This window comes from Corvus moneduloides, chromosome 6, assembly GCF_009650955.1.
Source record: "Corvus moneduloides isolate bCorMon1 chromosome 6, bCorMon1.pri, whole genome shotgun sequence".
Classification (NCBI taxonomy): domain Eukaryota; kingdom Metazoa; phylum Chordata; class Aves; order Passeriformes; family Corvidae; genus Corvus; species Corvus moneduloides.
In genome coordinates, this window is record NC_045481.1 from 5,976,644 (window position 1) to 5,997,752 (window position 21,109).

Consider the following 21,109-nt stretch of genomic DNA (forward strand, 5'->3'; position numbering starts at 1 on the left):
GTGAAGGTAGCTGAGGATATGTTGTCTCTGCAGCTACACCTGCCCATGCAACTTCAGGAGTATCTGAGTCAGGTTGTGAACCAGAAGCTACATAGCCTGCCATGGGTGCTGTACTGGTTATTTGTGCTCATGCATGTCTACCTTTACTGTATGCAGGAGGAACTTCAGTAGCCACACTCTGAAATCTCTCCCAGAAAGCCCCTGAGAGAAGTTTATAATGCTTTATTGAGATAGGTGGTAAATTTTTTGCCACACAGACCTTTTCCTTAATGTGGAAGGTTTATTGGTTAATACATAGCAGCACAGAGGGTTAACCTCACTCTGATCTTCTGTGATTTGGGATACCATTGCTAGAGCTTGAAGAATTGAACTGATCACTTATCTAAATGAATTATACTGGTTTTGAATGGTCCTGCAAGATTGACTCCTTGCAGACTGGTGCCAGAATTAATTCCTGATGGTAAGTGAAGAATGACTGGTGTTTGCTGAAACAAAAATGTGTGGCTGCTTGCAGGTGAGCTGGAGACAGAAGCCAAAATGGAGAAGGAACTGAACTGTTTCTACTTGAAAGCTCTTGATGGCTTTGTCATGGTTCTGTCTGAAGATGGGGACATGATTTACATGTCTGAAAACGTGAACAAGTGTATGGGACTCACTCAGGTGAAGTACTGACATTTCCTAAGAGTGTTTCAAATCTGCAAAAGCTGTTCCATTTTTGTCTATGTGAAGTTAAACACCTGTATACCTCTTAATTTTTGCAGTTTGAGTTGACGGGGCACAGTGTATTTGATTTCACTCATCCGTGTGACCATGAGGAGCTGAGAGAAATGCTTACACACAGAAATGGTGAGAAGAAAGAAAAAAAAAATCAATTTAATTTATTTATGGAGAGTTTCTGTTGGCATTAATACAGTTGGATATCTGCCAGAAAATGGTGTTGAGTTAAAAAGCTAGTATGTTTTTATTTCTTAAATCTCAAATTACACCTTGTTGAGACACACTAACAACAGGAATAACCAAAATGTTTTGGCTATATCCTAATTACAGGAGAAATAAGACTTCATTAGCATTCTTTAATCTAAAAAAATTAATGACTAAAATGGAGTTCTTGAGGGTTGAAAGAATAAATGCCTGCAGGAATAAAATTAGAGGTAGATTGAATGAGAAAGATTTCAAGCAATTACTGTAGAGGGACATGGAGAAGCTGAGTTGGTGCATTTGTCTTGGTCTGGCCTTGCCTTTCCAGGCCAACTGAGAACAAATGCTTTCTTCCAGAAATCTGTGGTGGTATACCTATGACAAAAAAAGATGGTGTATTTAAGAAACTAATCTGGAAATACTTGAACAGCCCCAGAAAGGGCTTTGGTGTTGATGCTTCTCTGCACCTTTTAATTGGTGCATGAAATTGGTATCTTTACACAGATTTCTGGGACTTCTTTTCTCCGTCTGAGGGAGCAGAACACTGTGTTTACATGTTCTGTGTGCTTTGAAATGTAACAATTGTCCATGAATTACAGCTTTCATGTCCTTTAAAGATTTGATAAAGGCTATAAAGACTTGGCAGCCCATGTACCTCCAGACAAATCTGCTGTACTCAGTAATTGGAAGCCTAAAATCTGACCTCTCTACTTTCATCAAATGAGGGTTATATGGACTCTGAATCCAGATAGTGATAAACTAATAAACCTGTCCTCTGCTTTCTTGTAGCACTGTAAATCTTACGTAAGTCTTACGTTGTCATCCTATTTAATTCAGTGGAAAGGACCTGATGAGATACTTTTGCATTAAGGGCCCAACTTTGATTTTATAAGCATTTTGTAAACTTGTCTGCCCTTAGAATTGAAGTATGTTTCTCAGGCTAGATTAGACTTCTCCCCTGCCTCCCCCTTTGGAATACAGTAACGCATCCTGGGGGTGGGGGAACAACTTCCCTAAAGCAGTGTAAAAAATCTGGTTTTGTTGCAAAGGCTTATTCTTAAAAATGTCATATCACTGAGTTTCATGCAAACCATCTCCAGCATGTCTAAACTGGCCAGACTGGAATCAGATGTCTGGAAAGCATTATTACAAAAGCTGTTTTGCAAATGACATTGGCAGACAGAGGTCTAAATTACAGTAATAATAGTACATTTTTATATTTATTAGTATTCCCAGGTTGCCTTCTACTGCAGCTCTTACATCAGTGGAATTATTTTGGTTTTGAATTGAGTATTAAATAGTCCCCTTTGGGACTGTACAAGTGCAAGTGAATGTAAATGTGATTGGCAGAAACAGAACTGCATTCTTATTTTATGAAGCTGCTTTTTAAACTTTCAAAGCTGGCCATTTAAAAAAATAATGTCCAGTGCTGAATCAGACTTGAAAGTTGCTCCATCTTTTACAGCTGCTTCTCAAAGCAGAGCCTCAAGCATCAGGGCTTGGTAACAGGATTGTCGTGTGATCTTCAGCTATCAATTTCTAGATTTGTTTAACTCTTAAAACTTACTGAATTAAATAAGTTTTTGCTGCTTCTGTGAACTCTGCTTTAGTTTCTCCCCCACTTCCTCCATTATCGAGGATGTTTTAAAGTAGCATAAAATGTGCTTGAACCCTTTAGTCTTTGGTTCTGCAAACTAATTTTGTCAAGCCGGTAGCTGCAGTGCAAGCCACCATGAAGAATTTCATGGCTACTGTTGTATCTGGAGTATGAGAGCAAATTGTTGTATAAACTTGTATTAGAAGTAAGCTCATGTGTTTTAAACTTCCCCCTCTGCCATAATTTGGTCCTTGCTCTTTAGCAAGCCTCAGCAAACTGGCTCTTCCACTGCTCTTTCTCCTGGGTGCTGTATTTCCTCCTTGCACACATTATGAGCTGCTTGCAGCTCTCCTGATAGCATCAGTTACATTTTCTTTGCCCACAGTAGCGTAGCTGGTAATTGACTCTGCAAGGATCTCCCCTGTAAAGGCAAAAACTTGACTTAGTCTGCTGGTAGCAAGTGAGGCTAGAAAATAAGTGCCACCAATGTTGATTTGTATCAGGGTTTCTCAACTTTTTTTCTCCCAGGAATGTTAATAATGTGTTTAAAAACTTGGTCCATGTTTACTCTGAGAATGTAAATCACTGTGGAAATATTTGGATGCATATAAACAGCTGAGTTGTTAATTTTGAATTGAAAAATTTGCAGTCCTGAAGAGCAAAAAGCCCAAAAGGTACTTGGTTTGAACCTCCCTAGAGTGAGTTACTGATGCATTTCAGTAGAAGCCACTTCAACAGGGCTTCTTATTCTGCACATGCTTTTCTTGTCCTCTGTTGCAATTTTAAAATATATTAAATTTCCCATTGGTCTTTCTTTCGTCCCACTCCTTTTTCTTGAAATCTGGGAGTGTGCAGTTGGCTACAAATACAATCCTGATCTTAAAACATTGAAACTGGGCCACATCAAAAGCCTTTCCTGTGAGGACAGGCTGAGAGAGGGCTGGGATTGTTCAGCCTGGGAAAGAAAAGGCTCTGGGGAGATCTTTGAGTCTCTTCCTGTACCTAAAGGGACTCCAAGAGAGCTGGAGGGGAACTTTGGACAAGGGCCTGGAGTGACAGGACAAGGGGAAATGGCTTCCCACTGACAGAGGGCAGGGTTAGATGGTTTTTGGGAAGGAATCCTTCCTGGTGAGTGTGCTGAGGCTCTGGCACAGGTTGCCCAGAGAAGCTGTGGCTGCCCCATCCCTGGAAGTGTTCCAGGCCAGGTTGGACAGGGCTTGAAGCAACCTGGGATAGTGGAAAGTGTCCTTGCCCATGGCAGGGGGTTGGAACAAGATGATCTTTAAGGTCCCTTCCAGCACAAACCATTCTGTAACTCTATGAAACTTCAGGGGTTTTTTGTCTACTTGATAGTAAAACTTGTTCTGAAAGATGCCATTATCAGAAGTGCTGTTAGGTGTATGAATCTTTTTAGTTTATTTTTTGGATCTTCCCTTAGAGTTCTGTAACATGTTTGTGGAGGCTTTTTTATGGCTTTGGAAGATGATCTGAGAGTTTTAAGAACTGGTTTGCTGTTTGCTTTTGCTAGGTCCTGTGAAAAAGGGCAAAGAGCAAAACACGGAGCGCAGCTTTTTTCTCAGAATGAAGTGTACACTGACTAGCAGGGGAAGAACAGTGAATATAAAGTCTGCTACATGGAAGGTAACTGATGCAAAAGAATATTTGCATAGTTTGGCAGCTTCCTCTTCAGATGTCATAACACTGTATTTCAACATTTTTACTTCACGTAACGAGCTTGAGTTTCACTAAGTACTTCATAATTTAATGATTGTGCTTCATTATGCTGAATTTTAGTGCTGAATACATCACAGAGGTAACTGAAACAGTGTTTTAAAATTAGTTTTTCAAAACCCTTTTAATGAATTTTCCATTTTAAATTAGAGGTCATTTATTTACAAACAATTATAATTACTAAATATGTTTGCATAAAGCCTTCTCTGGGAAAAAAGTACTTGACACCACTTATGCTGATCCCTGATTTCTTTTGATTTGACACTGAAAATGCGACAGTTGAGGTCTCTCTGAAGGACTTCAATGCCATTCTTTTGAAGCTGCTGGCTCTCCCTTTTGTAATAGTTGGAACAAAAAGAGGCCAGCCTGATAACTTTCTGCAGTGAATGCATTTTCTCTTCTGGACAAAGTAACCTTTTACTGTATCGAGTGGATTACAGCTCACAGTTCTCTTTTATGATTTGAATTTGATTATTCTGGATCAAACAACTCCTTTGCTGCTGTCTGTGAACTATTTCTGCTTCAGAATGGTTAAAAGAAAACCCCACAAAATGCAGAGGTTCCTGTCTGTTGAAGAATGTATTTGATCTCTGTCATCCCTCTGCAGAAGTTCCAAAATGGGGGTTGCTACTATTACCATAACTTTCAGATTTAGATTGTGAGATACTTTTTGCTGAGGCAGTTGCTCATCAGAGTTGTCATTATGGTGACTAGAAAGGGGAGTTCACAGAACTTGCAGCAATGTCTGGTGTTGCTCCAGCCAGTGCTGAGGAAGGAGTTGGGCTGTGAACCCATCCCAGGATGTGTGGGGTGAGGAGGAGGAGGAGGAGGACACAGCTCTCCTAGAGCCATCCCTTGCCACTGTCCCCTTGAGGGGTGGGGAGGGGAAGGACTTGGCTCTGGGTGTACTGGTGGAAATAGGATTGTGTTGTCTGATAGACCAAGCCTCGTCTCTTGCTAAAATCCAACTCCCCTGTAGGTGCTGCACTGCACTGGCCACATCCGTGTGTACGACACGTGTGGGAACCAGACTCACTGCGGATACAAAAAGCCTCCCATGACCTGCCTGGTGTTGATCTGTGAACCTATTCCTCACCCATCAAACATTGAGGTCCCCCTGGACAGTAAAACGTTCCTCAGTCGTCACAGTCTTGATATGAAATTTTCCTATTGTGATGAAAGGTAATATATATGATTTTTACTGTAAAAGAGAATTCATTTGAAGGATTTGCAGGGCTGGTACATGTTGGCTAATGTTTGCCTTCTCGGTAACTCAATTCATCTTGACAACGCAATCATTCATGGCATACTTGGGCTTTTCCTAACTGATCAGGATGTCTTAAAAGCCAGATTTTTAGATCTAAGGAGGATGCAGGGTTATTGCTTTGGAATAACGAATGGGAAAGGGACTTTTTAGAGGGGCAATGGTTTTAAACTGACAGAGGGCATGTTTAGATTAGATACTAGGAAGAAATTCTTGACTGTGAAAATGCTGAGGCTCTGGCAGTGAGATTGCCCAGAGAAGCTGTGGCTGCCCAATCCCTGGCAGTGTCCAAGGCCAGGTTGGATGGGACTTGGAGCAACCTGATCTAGTGAAAGGCGTCCCTGCCCATGGCAGGGGTTTGGAACAGGACAGTCTTTAAGGTGCCTTCCAATCCAAGCCACTTTATGATTCTATTAATAAATCCTTTGCCTTCAGTTAACTGCCTCTTCAAATTGGTCTTTACTATAGTGGAAGTGATTAAATTTAAATGAGAAGATTCTTCCAGACACTGAAAAAGCAAGATTTTAGGTTTGTCAAAGATGGGACATTTTGGTGACTGAAGTGTGTGTGTGTAATACTTGTCGAATGTATTTTATTGGTACTGCTTCCCCCCCTCTCTCTTCCCCAGGAGATCAGTGTCTGCTTTCTTCTGTCAAAAAAAACCCAGACGTTCAGCTGTACTTTTAATGCAATACATCTGCTGTTGAATAATTAGATTTTGTGTTCTGGTGCAAATCAGGGGTGTAGTCAGACACATAAGACTGATTTTCCTATCCTCTGGGAACTTGGCTTGACAAATTTGATAAATGCAAATGAAGGAAATAATCAGCACAAGGGTTTTTTTGGTTGGGGTTGGTTTGTTTCATTTTTTGTTTGTTTTTAATTTGGTGTTATTTATTACTACCCATTTCCTTTACTTTATAATAAAAGTGAATTTCTAGTTAGGTTTTGCAGTTAGATGCAGAAAGAGGTTAGTGCAGGTTATTTCTGTCCTCTGCAGTAACAACCTTTCTAGCACTGATGGTGTCACATAAAAGGTACTTATTTGGTCACATTCTGCATCTAGAATGGGGCAAAACACAAGCACTTCCCTGGTTAGCACTGCCCTCTAGAGACTAAAGAAATCCTATTTTCCTTAAAGGCAAGCAGTGCTTGAGTGGGAAGAGTAAATCTGATTCCTAATTTCTCTTAGTTGCAGGATTAAAACTGTTGAAGCGTATCTGTTATTTTGTTGAATTCTCATATTTGTCTAAGCTGGTCTGTAAGTAGCTGGTCTACCTTGAAGCAAAAAGAAAAAAAAGTCTAAAAAGTGGGGATTTGTTTAATCTTATCCCACTACATGATTTATAAGTACTCAATGAGAAGTAAAATCCTATGCCTGCTGAAATTTCTCTTTTAAAGAAGCATCAAAATAGCAATTTATTTCAAAATGAAAAGTCCCAGTAAACCTAATTTGCTGCTGCAATGTATGGAAGTGATTCTTACGGTTTTTCTAGATGTGCAAGCATCCAAATGCTCTGGTATTTGTGCTGGCCTATGTCTGCTTTCACGTAGCAATTTTTTCCCTTGTTTTAAAGAATTACAGAGTTGATGGGGTACGAGCCAGAGGAGCTCCTGGGTCGCTCAATCTATGAGTACTATCACGCACTGGATTCTGATCATCTGACCAAAACACACCACGACAGTAAGTGCAAACTGAATTTAAAGCCCTCAAACTACAGGAGATGAGAGACAACCCTGGGGGAAAGCAGCAGAAGAACAAGGGCTTTCTTTTAGTTGCAGATATGAATCTGCAATGAATACTCACCTCAAACAATTTTGGGGTTTTTCTGCTTGTAATTAAAGCTGGTGTCCTTTCTGCTTTTAGTGTTCACAAAAGGGCAGGTGACAACAGGACAGTACAGAATGCTGGCGAAACAAGGTGGCTATGTCTGGGTTGAAACTCAAGCAACTGTTATATACAACACTAAGAATTCACAGCCACAGTGCATAGTGTGTGTGAACTACGTGTTGAGGTAAGTTGAGTGGACTTTGGTGATCTTTGTCATCATTTTTACTGAAGACAAAGTCAGATTCTGATGGCATTGATCCCCTGTTATGTTATGATGTTGCTGTTCCCTACCAGTGAAATTTTTCTTAGAATACTGCCGGTCCTAGGATTAGAAATTGTATTTGAAAACAAAACACTTTTTTGGTCTCGATGTCAGTAGATGATCTCTGCAGACAAATGAGTCTAGAACCAGATTCTTCTGTATGATTGCAGTGGAAGCATTTGAGCATTTGTATGTATTCTAGACAACTCTCTAATCTTTGTCCCAAGTCTGGAGCAGTTAATTCTGGTAATAACTTTGTTATGGAGTCAGAGCAGCAGTAGTGGTGTTATTTTTGATCCCATCTATCTTTTTCTTCCTTAGAACCCCTCTTTTAATTGAAAGCTTCTGCTGAGGGTGGACTGGTTGACTCTTTTTCTGCAACTGTCTAGTACTCCTGAATTAGTTTTTCAAAACTTCAGTGAATGTACCAGTATCAGTCTATCAAGATATTGCACATTCATTTAAAACAAGAAAAAGTAGTTTAGGAAATAGCAAACTTTTTTCTCTTTTTTTTAAAAAAATATTTTCCTTACTTTTTCAGTGCTTTCAGAAAAGCATGTTTATTTTTGTTACTTTTTTTTGATGGTACCACAATTAGTGCTTGCTTTTTCTGTTACTTTTGAGAAAAGAATGAGTAAGAAAAAAAGAATTCTTAAAGCCCTTATCCTGGTAATTTTGTGGGATATGTGTGGTAGGGTGTTTTTTGTTTGTTTGTTTGGGGTTTTTTGTTTGTTTTGTTTTGGGTTTTTTGGGGGATGGGGGGGGGAGTGGGTGGGTTTCAACCTACAAAACTATTAAGCCAAAATTTATTCCTTTTAGCTGTTCTTTAACAGTCATCTTCCTCTCTGACAGTGGAATTGTTCAGAAGGACTTAATTTTTTCCCTTGGACAAACTGAGTGTATGCTGAAACCAGTGGAGTCTCCTGACATGAAAATGACCAAAATATTCAGTAAAGATGACCTGGATGATACCAACAGCCTATTTGAAAAACTGAAACAGGAACCAGATGCTTTAACTGTGCTGGCCCCAGCTGCTGGAGACACAATTATCTCTCTAGATTTCAGCAGTAATGGTGGGTGTGTGTTTAAATAGGAGAGCATGTTAATTAGCGAAGTTACTGTTTTATAATAGATTTCAAAAAATAACCTCCCAGTACCACTTGCCCAGTGGTATTTCAGCTGCTGTTTAAATTTAATGAGGTCCATAGACACGCACAGTACTGTTACTTAGGTTGATGGTTTCTTTTAATTTTTATAGAGTCTGATGAACAACAATGTGATGAAGTTCCTTTGTATAACGATGTAATGCTCCCCTCATCCAGTGAGAAATTGCAGAATATAAATATGGCAATGTCCCCACTACCTGCCTCTGAAACTACAAAGCCACTTCGTAGCAATGCTGATCCTGCACTCAATAGAGAAGTTGTATCAAAGCTGGAGCCAAACACAGAGCCACTCGAACTTTCTTTTACCATGCCTCAGGTGCAAGAGCAACCAACCAGCCCTTCTGATGCAAGTACCAGCCAAAGTTCACCTGAGGTGAGTTTCGTAACTTGGATATGCTGTCATTAAAATGGATGCGCTGTTGGGGCTTGTGGGGCAAATCTGGTTAAGGATGCAGCCACGACAGGAATTGGAAATTATTTCTACCTTGTGACTTAAGCTCACGCCATGATCTGAGTAAACTGATAAATTTTCATATCTTTTCATTAAAGTGAGTCTTGCAAAGATATGCAGTGCTATCTGATAGAAATAAGGAGAGCTTGGGATTGGTCTTTTTCATTCAGTTGGTTCAGACACAACTTCCCTAAACAGTAAAGTAGTTGCAGTAAATTACTGTAGAGGCTACTTCCAGGTTCCACCTAAGCAAGTGCTTCCCAGGTGGGGTAAATTTGAATGTAAACAGACAAGTGTATTTTCCTTTTCCATTTTAATTTTGTGCAGCTATAGCTTGGGATTAGTTCTACACTAGAACATTTTGCAGAGAATCTGTAGGTAACAATGCCAAGTGATGCAATGACAGAAGCCTAAAACTGTGCTCAAAATGTTTTCACAGCCCAGTAGTCCCAACGACTACTGCTTTGATGTGGATAATGATATGGCCAGTGAATTCAAACTGGAATTAGTGGAGAAACTCTTTGCCATAGATACAGAAGCAAAAAATCCATTCTCTACTCAGGTAATATACAGTAACTTAAAATTCTTAATCATCTTATTCTGAGTGTACTTCTTTTCCTTTTTAGAATGTTTTCAGAAATCTCCTTCTCTTTTTATGTAATATTTTGATTAAAGTGCAAAAAAAAATATTTTAAGGATTTGGTAAAAGGAACAGCCTTGATGAAGTCATAGCTGATATTTCTTCCTCACTGGTTAAGTTCCACCTCTTGTCTCTTCCAGGAAACCGATTTAGATTTAGAGATGTTGGCTCCTTACATCCCAATGGATGATGACTTCCAGCTGCGCTCCTTCGATCAGCTGTCCCCTCTGGAAAGCAGCTCCTCCAGCCCTCAGAGTGCAGCCACCATCACCATATTCCAGCAGGGCCAGACGGCACCGAGCAGTGCAGAGGAGATGAAGCTGGCGGCGGAGTGCGGGGACGATGCGAAGACGATAATTGTCCCTTCCTCTCCCGTGCGCGGCGTCGCCGAATCCAGCAGTGCCCCCGCCTCGCCCTACGGCGGGAGCAGGAGTCGAACTGCCTCTCCCATCAGAGCAAGGAAAGGAGCAGTGGATCAGGTGGAAAAGCCTTCTCCAGGAGCACCCAGCTTGCTAACAGTCACTCTAAATAAAAGGTATTTTAAAAGTGCAGCTTAAGCCCTGGTGTCTGTTCAAGGAATTAGATATAAATTCCGCCAGCTGTCGCGTGTTCGTCTTTGACATTCTTCAGAGTAGAAATTGAGACATTTAAATTAGGACATGTCAAATGAGGTTTTTTTTAATGGTAAACTCCCCTAAAGCTGATTTCATGGTAGCTTTTACATAAGCACCTCATGTAAAAGGCAGCTACTGTAAAAATTCTGCTCTCGCACCTGATGTGCAGCTTTTATAAAAATGCAGTAAGCAATTTACAGGTAGCTACACACACATAATATTTCTGGTGCTTTCCTTGTCCACTGTATTAGAGGTAAGAGGCAACTACAGTCTGTGCTACAGATACTGCAGATATCAGATATACAGATATTTGTAAGCAATAGATACTGCTCTTCAAACTAAATGTGTTTTGTGATGGACTGTGGTGCCTGTAGTAGATATTTATCACAATAGAAAACTACAAGTCAAACATGAGATTTATGATATGTAAAAGATTTATCTGTACATAAAAATATCCAGAATAATTTCCCTCACCCATCCCTCCCTTCTTTCTGTTGAAAGTGAACTGCTGAACTTTTATGCTTTTTTTTCTGCAGATTTAAAAATTTTTGTTAAAACTTATTCTGAGCTTCACAGCAAGATTAAAGGCTAATATTTGCTATGCTCATAGAAAGTTATTGTTGAAATAAGTTAATTTATGAATGAAAAGTAGTGGAGTTCATAAATTCAGTTCTGTGATGCTGTATATGTAAGTGTCCACAAAAGAAGAATGGCTTGAGGAAAGTAGAAACGTCTTAACAGCCTGAATCAATTTTTCTTAGATCTACTGCACTGGATGAAGAACTAAATCCAAAGATGCTAGCTTTGCATAATGCTCAGAGAAAACGAAAAATGGAACATGATGGTTCACTTTTTCAGGCAGTTGGAATTGTGAGTTTTGTTTTACCATTTTAAAATATTCACTTTTAACCTTGCAATTTCTGAAATGAGGCGTCAGTGCAGACTCCTGAGTTGAGCTGTTGGTAAGGAGTAGACTCTTGGCATGAGAGATAATTGATAGTGAAATTTATATATATATATACACATACACACACACATATATATATATGCAGATACTCCACTTCTAGTTCTCTTTTACTGTCAGCTTTTCAGAAGTGCCTTCTACACTCAATCTTTCTTGATTAGGTAGAAGATACTCTTCTGTGAACATATATATTTCTGTAGTAGAATATGGGCAAGTGTAAGAAATCACATTTAAATGTGTAATTGCTGGATTTATTTAACTTTTGAATTCAAACTCTGTTTTCAATTTGTCAACACTGGAGATCAGTGTTCTTATGCTTCTTCCTATGCTTTTATTTTTCCATTGGGTCTGAGATTTCTTTACTTAATCAGATAACAAGACCATCTGAACTGTGAGGGAAGAGAACTCCAATAATAACCTAGCAAATGTCTATTGCTGCCACTCCCTTTCATACATGCTCGCTCTGGTATTAGTGTGGGCACTTAGGAGTAGCTCCTCCTCATCTGTCCTAGCTATTCAAAAGAAACATTGTAGATACTCCTAGATTTGTGTCACTTAATTGGGGGTTGTCCAGCTTGTTATTTTCTGCAAGGGTATGTTGCCTCCATAATCTTTGTCTCTCATTGTCAGTTTTTAGTATTTTGAAACCTTGGGCTTTGCCACTGCACACTGTTCTCTCTCTCATCTTCACTGCAAATTCCTACTTCTCAGGTTTTGAGAAGTCCTAGTCTTAAGTCTTAGTTCTTCTACTGTAATGTAGCCTTTGAGCTTCTCTGTTTCTCTACTGGGCCACCTCCTAGCTGTAGTCATCTACCATATCTTACAGTGCAGGATTATTTTTCCTCTGAGCTCTCCTTACTCCTGTACTAGCATTCTAGTTTGGGCATAAGACAAATCAGTTTTTCTATGCCATTTTTATGCCATTGTTTTCATTTGCTAAATGCTTTGCACTTCCATGCATGTTGTTCTGCTGCTTCCAGAAGCCTTGTAAGAATTCATAGCTCTGCAAGAAATGTTACTTCCTTCCACTGCCCTTTTCTCGTGCAGTGGTCCTACAGCTGTCATAGTGTTGCTGATAAAATATTCAAAATTGCATGGGATGTCATTAAATACACAGGACACAAGCAGTTCAGTATTAACTGCTGGAATAGTGTTCAGGCTTCTGTGCTTAGTGTCTGTTTAATGCTTACAGGTTCAGACTTCATCCTTTGCTAAACCTTTTTCTTTTGTCTGTATCTGACGAAAGTGTTACAAATATTTTGATGGTTTCTCAGAGTCAGAAGCTGAATTTCCATGAAGCTGGGTCTTAGTGGAGGTATTTTAAGTAAGTGCTTTTGTTGTTTGGCTTCTCTCTCTACAATGGATTTCTGGGAGGAGGATATACAGGCCTTTCATACGCACACAACAAAAATGATGTTAAATCCAGGCTTAGAATACATGCTATTCTAGGGTTGTACAAACACTTGCCACAACTTCTTAGCTCTAGGGAAGTGGGATGTATTTTGCAAAGAGTGAAAATAAGTGAAGACCAAAGTAAAATACTACTTTAGCTTCCTAGAAAACAGGAGAATCAGACAAGGATAAGATATAGTTAGGTTATAAAATACTATGTTATAGTAAGGCTATAAAATAATGGTATAAATCATTACACTGGAACAGTTACAAGCCACATCTTTCTTAACGTGAAGGGCTGGATTGCATTCATGGTAAAAAAAAAAAAAAGCAGCAGCAGCAGTGTAGGTGACTGATCTCACTATGGACTGCAGCTCTGAGTTAACTATAACTTCTACTGTACAGCTGCTCTTTTGACTTGCACGGGTGTTTTATAACCTGAAAACATATGCTGTTCACTATTTTAAGTGTTGAGGATAATGGCAGTGTTCTGAAATACCTTCTCCTCTTTTTGGAGCAGTCAGTGTCACTAACAAGACCAAACTTTGCAGATTCAAGTACTTTTGCCAGCGGACTTGGTACTAAGATGGTGCTTCTTCCTTCCATCCCATCTGTTTCAGTGGCAGCTTCTTCTTCCTTATCCCAATTCTATGAAGCCCTTACAGCTTCCTAATCTCCATATCTTCTGTTCTGCTGTCAAAACAATATGCTAAGGAGCCATATCTGCACTAGACTGGTGCAGGACTGCATTTTCCACAAGGCTTGGGTCAGGTGGCTTGGTGGCAATAACTGGAGTGCAAGCAGAATTTATATCCTAAATGTGTAGATAGAATCGACTACTGAGGTTCCTGACTCTCCTGCCTACACTATTAATTCCAGTGCAGAAAGCCATTAGAGACTCCAGTGAAAACCTGATGCTTACTCACCCCAGAGCAGTGGTAATTAAATAGGTGTGTTTGTGTACATGTACACGCTAATCTTGAGCGTGGTAACTGATGATAACCAGGATTTTGTAATTGTTTTCTGCAGGGGAAGTAAGGTCTTGAAATCTGATTCAGTTTTCTGTTAAATAATTTTCAAGTTAGTGTACTTGGAAATATATTTCTCCCCAAATTCTGAAAAAAACCACTTTTAAATTATAACAATGCCTACATTAGTAGTTAGTGATGGAAACTGTTAATTTGGAAGAGGGGCGTGGAGGGATATAAAGATACAGTATTCACTAAAGAAGACTCATTTTATTTCTTTCTAGGGGTCTTTATTCCAGCAGACAGGTGACCGTGGAGGAAATGCATCACTTGCTTGGAAACGTGTAAAGGGATGCAAAACAAATGGTCACAGTGGAGGGGAGCAAAAGACAATCATTCTACTATCAACTGGTTGGTATCTTCCTTTCCTAGGCAGAGTGGGTGGAGGGGGCTGTGTGAAAGACAACAGAGTCTCCAAAACTGTCCAAACTTAGCTCCTTGTGAACAGCTCTAGGAGAGGTTAAGCATGGTGAATAAAGTGCACTTTTTCTCCTTCCCCTCCCTCTTTAGACATAGCGAGTAAACTTCTAGGGCAGTCGATGGATGAGAGCGGACTCCCCCAGCTCACGAGTTACGACTGCGAAGTAAACGCTCCCATACAAGGCAACAGAAACCTGCTACAGGGGGAAGAACTGCTCAGAGCTCTGGATCAAGTTAACTGAGCTTTCACAAAACTTGCTCCTTTTTTTGGACACTGGTGAATCATCACCTAAAGCAGTCTATTTATATTTTCTATATCTGATTTTAGAAGCCTGGCTACAGTACTGCACTAATTCAGTTAGTTCAGTTTTGATCCCCTTTCTACTTATTTTGACAGTCTTTTTAATATGTTCTTTATGTAACAATAACTCAAACTATAGTGCATTTTTATAATTCTCTGGTACATACACTTTTAAGTCCATTACATTTAAAACACACTTGCAATAGCAGCTTTGAAATACGCACCTGATTTAAAAAAAAAAAAAATTATTTTTTGGCTGGGGAGTTGGTCACCAAAACTTATCATTAGTAAAATGTCAACACAGGAAAAACTGGCAATACTTCCATCCTGCTTTTCATAGGTAGTTGGAAGACTTGTGCTCTCTTACTCTTTATGTTCAAGTAAGTTTTTTATTTTAATAGTTTTTATAAGAAACAACAATGCTTTGCAGCGGTGCATTGTAGCCACAATCGCACAATATATTTTCTTAAAAAATACCAGCAGTTCCTCATGCAATATATTCTGCATTTATAAAAACTAGTTTTTAAGAAGAATCTTTTGTTTGCCTATGAAAACATGTCTAAACCTGGATTATGTCATTATTTTAGTCACGTTGTAATATAAATTGTTCTTAAATGCTGTCTTATGCTTTTGACTTCAGTGAGTGTGGTTAGTCAAAGGAAAGACTTTATCTGGAAAGGGCTAGCAGCATTTTATTTGGATACGTTCTCAATTTAGAGAAAGTTTGATGTTCTTAAAGTAGTCACTTTGCCAGCTTAAAAAAAAAATCCCTGCCTGTAGTTGTTGAAGTTAATGCTAATATTGTGTATGATCTTAAATCTAAATGTTCCGCTTACCCTGTGTGGTATAGGTGATATTTCAAGCAGATTGTAAAACATCTTGCATTGTTAGCAAACTTTTATCTAGTACATCATTGAGTTGCTCAATATTTTGATGTTTTGGTTTTATGCACCTTGTTGCTATTAACATCCATATGTTTTCATGTAGATTTCAATAACTTGAATATATTTAGAAGCCTTTTTATTTAGAAATATATAGTTGTCACAAACATCTTATTTTCCTATATGTACTGTACAAAACCTTCATTCACTCATTCTTTTTGCTCTTTGTGGTTGGATCTAACACTAACTGTATTGTTTTCTTACATCAATAAACTATATGTGGACCAGGCCCCCTTGGGGAGTGTGTTATCTAAGAGAAATGAGATAATTTATATTTTTGTTAGTGGTTATTGTTCATCCGTGTTCTCTTTTTAACTTAGAGTTGATTGGAAATCACTGCTTCCTTATTTTGATTGTAACATCTCTGTGTTAATTATTTGAGCCTGTTCAGTACTGAAGTCTCCTAGACAGTGTTGTACTACCACTCGCCAAAGACGTTACACTTCTCAACCTGTTATCACACCAGTGAGCAAACTTGACAGCGAGGAGTTTTGTTTTACTTTAGAGCAGAAAGAATTCATCATTATGAACAGCTTAAAGGCTTGTCTCTGGAAGCTTTATCAAGGTAACACAGGAAAGCAGGAAAAGGTAAAATTCACAAGAATGATTGATCTGAGATGGATTTCTATCACAAAACTCCATTATTAAAATTTAAGCTGGTACTTGATAAAACTTGTTCTACATTTTTGTGCTGTCATGAAACACAATGCTACTGGTAACCCTGTGTTGTGTAAATATGGTCAAGATATTCTGTGCATTCTCCAAACTACTTTTTTTAAAAACCTTATCCCAGTATAAGTAATCAATCGTGGAGTGTCACAGGAGTTTCTTTGGTTTTATGTTGTAAACTCTTTGGTTTCATTGCTCTATTTTGAAAACAATAAGCTTAACCTGTTCTCTAAAATTACTGTTTGACTGAATGGAGCACTTTCTAAACTGCCACAGCTGTATGAAACTAAAAGGACACTATTAACAAAAAAATGATAGGGCACTGGCAGCAGAAGATAGCTGCACACTTGTTAAAATTTTGAGTAGAAGTTTAACAGAGAGGAGAAGGTGTAGGGGCAGTCAGCTGGAGCTGATGCTTCATGCAGAGAACATTTTCACTAGTAAACATTTTTAATGCATTTTTAATGGCTAAAATCAGCACAGCTCCTCCCTGCCTGCTGTGTCTGGGCTGGCATTCTTTCCATAGCATTTCTTTCTCTGTCAGCAGTTAGGAGGTTTAAATGGTGAAGTTGGGTTAAGCCCCTGCTGTTTAGGGCATCCCTCCTGCTTAGCTCTGCATGGATTGATGTGGTGTTTCTGTGAGAGTCTCGCAGGCAGGTTAAAGGTGCAGCTGGGTTCTACTTTTGTACTGCTCCTTTTGTACTACAAGCTTTGAGCTGGCCTGGGGGAGATTACCCCTTTGCACTCCCAAGAGAAAGGTCAGACGTGTTCTGCTGCTCTCTTGGCCATGTTTTGGAGGAGCCTGATCTGTTTGGATCTGTCAGGTCCTCTTCAGTGCACTTTAAGAGGGCGAAAAGTTTTCACAGAGAAAAACTGAAGTGACCCATGTGATTTCTAGTCATGAGCCTACTGAAGTCAGAGGATGGCTTGGATTGAAAGGGACTTTAAAGATCATCTTGTTCCCACACCCTTGTCATGGGCAGGGACACATTCCATGAGATCAGGTTGCTCATAGCCCCATCCACCTTCTCCTTGATCATCTCTGATCTTAGCGACAGCAGCTGTAGATTTAAGAGAGCCATATTTCATCTGAGAATCTCAATTCTCACATTTTTTACCATGCATAATAACAAGGCCTTTTGATTACTATGATGAACTGCAGTAGCTGTATTGGTTTACTGTAGGGGAAAACGAACAACCTAATAAAACTCCCCCAAGCCTCCTAGAGACACTGGACAAAGCACAGAAAAAGAACAGTAATTGCTCTGCCTCATAAGAGCTTTGCTAAATGCAGATGCCAGTTTGCAAAATCTAGACATACATCTTTCAGTTGCTCTTTTTTTGTTTCTGTTTTACTAACTTTTTTCTTCACCTGTTAAACTTTTTTTTTCTCTTGAGACTCCAGGAGCACACAGTCTGATTCTAGAGCTAATTTGGAGTACAAGCTTCTAGAATAAATAGCCTTCTAAATGTTTTCTTAGTGATTTTGAATACCTTCTTTGCCAACTTGCTGCCTTTTTAAAATGTTGAGGCACCATATTAGAAATTATGAGGAAATTAATGACTGTGAGGGTGGTGAGGCCCTGGCAGAGCGTTCCCAGAGCAGCTGTGGATGCCCCAGCCCTGGAAGTGTCCAAGGCCAGGTTGGATAAGGCTTGGAGCAACCTGGGATAGTGGAAGGTGTCCCTGCCCATGGCAGGAGGTTGGAACTAGGTGGGGTTTAAGGTCCCTTCCCCCCCCAAATCATTCTGTGATTTATTCTTTGTTGTAAAGAAGAAACTGTGGGTAAATACAGTATTTCCTCCTGCACATAGAACATGCTAATTAGGTGAAAGTGATAACTTTGTTATTCTCTGCAGTTTGTCTTCTAGGTTTTCCTGACTACAGCAGTAGTCAAGCCAGACCTTCTCCAGGGCACAATACAATTACTGTTTTTACATACAGATTTTAATTGATGTTTTAATCATCAACAGTGATGATTTTGTTAAAGGGTAAAGGAATTTTTAAACTAGTATTTATGAGGACATAATTCCTTCCTTTACCTGAAAGTAGTTGCAGTTAACTGCAGCTGTAACTCCCCATAAATCACGTAAACAGGCTGTGCCAGTAACTTACCTGGGGTGTAGGATAACTGAGTAAATTAAGGTAGCCTGGAGTCCAAAGTACCTCTTGCTAACATACCTTCCTCCCACCCGGGGAGACTGGCTTGGACTTTGGTGATCTTTGAAAACCTTTGGGTGAAATTGAAACAACTCACCCGAGAAAAGAAACTTACTAGTATCTGTGTACACACATTAAACTCTCCCAAAGTAATGACTGAATTAAGGAATTGCAGATTAGGGCCCAAAAGAACCATTTACACATAACACTGGTGACGGTTTTAAGACTTCAAAGCTTAGTTTGGATGAAATGATCAGCTCTGCTTCCAATGAAATACAACTGTCGGGTCAGATAATTCTGATGATTACAGGTTAAATTATTGCATATTTAGTAGTAATTTTTCATTACTTAAAGAGCTGTTTAATTAAACAGGTAAGCACTGGCAGCTAAAGGCAGTATGTGTTGGCAAGTGTTCTCCCCTGTTACTCTGCTGAGTGAACCTTTCCTGACAGTGCAGTGGGATCTGGGAGCATCCTGCCACTGTCAGCCAGGCTGGATGTGCCTCAGGTCAGCCATCTGTCCCTATTCCCACTGCTGCCCTGCTCCTGAACAGAGCATGCATCTCACTCAAATGTCACTGCACTCAGGCACATTACTCAAACTGTAACTGTCCAGCATGAAAATAAACACCTCACAGGCCACAAGTACTTTGTAGGAAGTTCATTTGCATAGGAATTCCACGTGAGTTGGGTATCCAGCCTTCATTAAAAATACCATTATTATTTAACTCCCTGAAGAGCTCCATTCTGGAGGACTGTGATTTTTGATCCAAATTCTAGAAATGAATTGTCATTTTCCTTCTGCTTCCCTGTTTACCTTGAGCAAGTTACCAAAAAGTTAAAGAGTTTGCTACTGGATTTATACAGTACAGTAGATTTTGTGAATAATAGCAGTATTCTCTCATGAAGAAGTGGTATATTTTAATGGAATTCTTTTTTGGAACCAAGTACAACGTATTGCAATTGATATTTCTCTTGAAACATTTTGACGTACTTGTGACTGTATTTCTTTTTGATTGTGTAACAGTATAAAATTCAATAAAAGAGAAGGTTTGTTTCTAATTTGTGACATCTGTGATCTTTTTGTTCATCCCTTTTCCCTGTTGTAAAAGGTGGAGGTGGCAGTCTGTTACAGTGAACTAAACCACTGTGCAGAGTAACAAACTCCTTGCAGGTTTGAGACATTACTGCCTGCTGTCAGAAACTTGGGCATCAAACAGACATGGTCACTGTCCCAAAAACATATATTTTATAGTAAGTATAATATAAACATATAATATTCATATATAAGCTGAATCCTATTCACCTACGACATGTGGTTATCCCACATGAATTAAGCAGATCACATGCGTGAACAAAAGAGGTCAAGCATAGAATTTAACAAGTCGGACATGGGGATGGTGGAGGTTTTCCTGAGGGAAGCCAAAGAGAGAGAGAGCAACAGCTACGGATCCGGAGGGACAGAGAACATTTATGAAGCCTTTGATTAATCACACCAAAAATGCCCTTAGTAACAAAACACAAACTCGTTTGAATCTGTGGTCGTGTCTCCAGGTGGTTTCAGTTGCTGTCAGTACACACAAATGACAAGAACGTGGGACTCCTGCTGTCCTGTTAAATCAATGCCACTTCCTACTGCACAGATTCGAAAGCTTTTGCAACGTTAGTGCTTGTTGGGAAGTCTGAAAGCAGGAGGCATGTGCCAGTAGAGTGTGATCCTGTTACTAGTAATAGATTTGTACATACTGAAGGTGGAATATGCTATTTATTAAAATATATTCATGATTTATTTTCATGTTTTCAACTTGAAAAATGTGTTCTAATGGAATCATATGAGGTATTAAAAAAGAGAGTTGTTTTGTGCCATATGCACAATGGGGAAAACCCCATTATTTATATCAATGCAGGATAAATGGCTTTTAACTTGCAACTTACAAACTAGGAATTAATAGAGCAAATAGGATTTCATCCTTTTGTTTAGCAGTTGAATATGAAGAAGATACAGTAACCAGCATAATACTCTTCCTTACATCATCTAATTATTTATTATTTTTTTGGTTTGAAGGCATTACTTGTACTAAAATGTACTAATGAATAATCCAAAGGAACACTGAAAACAGTTTATGAAGAAGAGTAGAGAATTAATTAGTCTAAAAATTGATACTGTATTTAATTTTGTATACTACACAAGGGGAATTGTACAAAGAGGCCCTGTTACTTGGTTTTATTCTTCTACATTTTCATTCTTTACATTGTACCCAAACTTTCTGTAAGGGAAGACGTAGCACACATCAACATGGGCACAACAGCCTCATCCTCACTACATCTTGCATCATGCAGCCCCACCTGCCTTAGGAAAAAAAATAATTCCATATAGTGTTCCTTGAAACACCGTCTCTGAGAAATCACCCCACTCACTGCACGCTGAAAATACAGAAATCAGAAAACACACTTGAGCTTTACACGCTCAGCATCCCTCCAGAGCCAGGCTCCTCTGCTCCTATTAAATTAAGGGATAACTCTTATAACTAAACAGGGCTTGGCTTGAGCTCTATGTAATGATGAACTCATTCCATGATGTGTCAGTTTTGACTTCCTTGTGCTTTGAATCCTTAAATCCATTGAGGGGGGAGCACATTATATCTGTTTTCTTAACAGTGCTGGCATTCTGTTCCAAAATCGGTACAATCTGTTGCAGTCAGGGTCCTGTACTGGATGAACGGGGTCACTGCTCTACGTCTCTAAACATGAATCTAAATGA

The 21,109-nt window shown here is 39.2% G+C and overlaps 2 protein-coding genes across 5 annotated transcripts in view; one reads left to right on the forward strand and one right to left on the reverse strand.

Moving 5' to 3' along the window:
• The window catches only part of HIF1A (hypoxia inducible factor 1 subunit alpha), a 34,736-nt gene extending 15,326 nt beyond the window's left edge, over positions 1-19,410 (forward strand). The window contains exons 3-15 of one of the 2 annotated variants that reach the window (XM_032111590.1): positions 515-660; positions 762-846; positions 4,044-4,156; positions 5,226-5,428; positions 7,088-7,194; positions 7,378-7,525; positions 8,456-8,676; positions 8,862-9,142; positions 9,660-9,782; positions 10,001-10,395; positions 11,236-11,344; positions 14,083-14,209; positions 14,369-19,410. In XM_032111590.1, the coding sequence (XP_031967481.1) occupies positions 515-660; positions 762-846; positions 4,044-4,156; positions 5,226-5,428; positions 7,088-7,194; positions 7,378-7,525; positions 8,456-8,676; positions 8,862-9,142; positions 9,660-9,782; positions 10,001-10,395; positions 11,236-11,344; positions 14,083-14,209; positions 14,369-14,520 (2,210 nt within the window). In that variant the 3' untranslated portion in view covers positions 14,521-19,410. The remainder of the gene's footprint in view (positions 1-514; positions 661-761; positions 847-4,043; positions 4,157-5,225; positions 5,429-7,087; positions 7,195-7,377; positions 7,526-8,455; positions 8,677-8,861; positions 9,143-9,659; positions 9,783-10,000; positions 10,396-11,235; positions 11,345-14,082; positions 14,210-14,368) is intronic. The other variant, XR_004240701.1, reaches the window with a different exon arrangement.
• Positions 1-21,109, reverse strand: part of LOC116445220 (putative HTLV-1-related endogenous sequence) — a 61,204-nt gene that overhangs the window by 38,322 nt on the left and 1,773 nt on the right. The window lies entirely within an intron of this gene.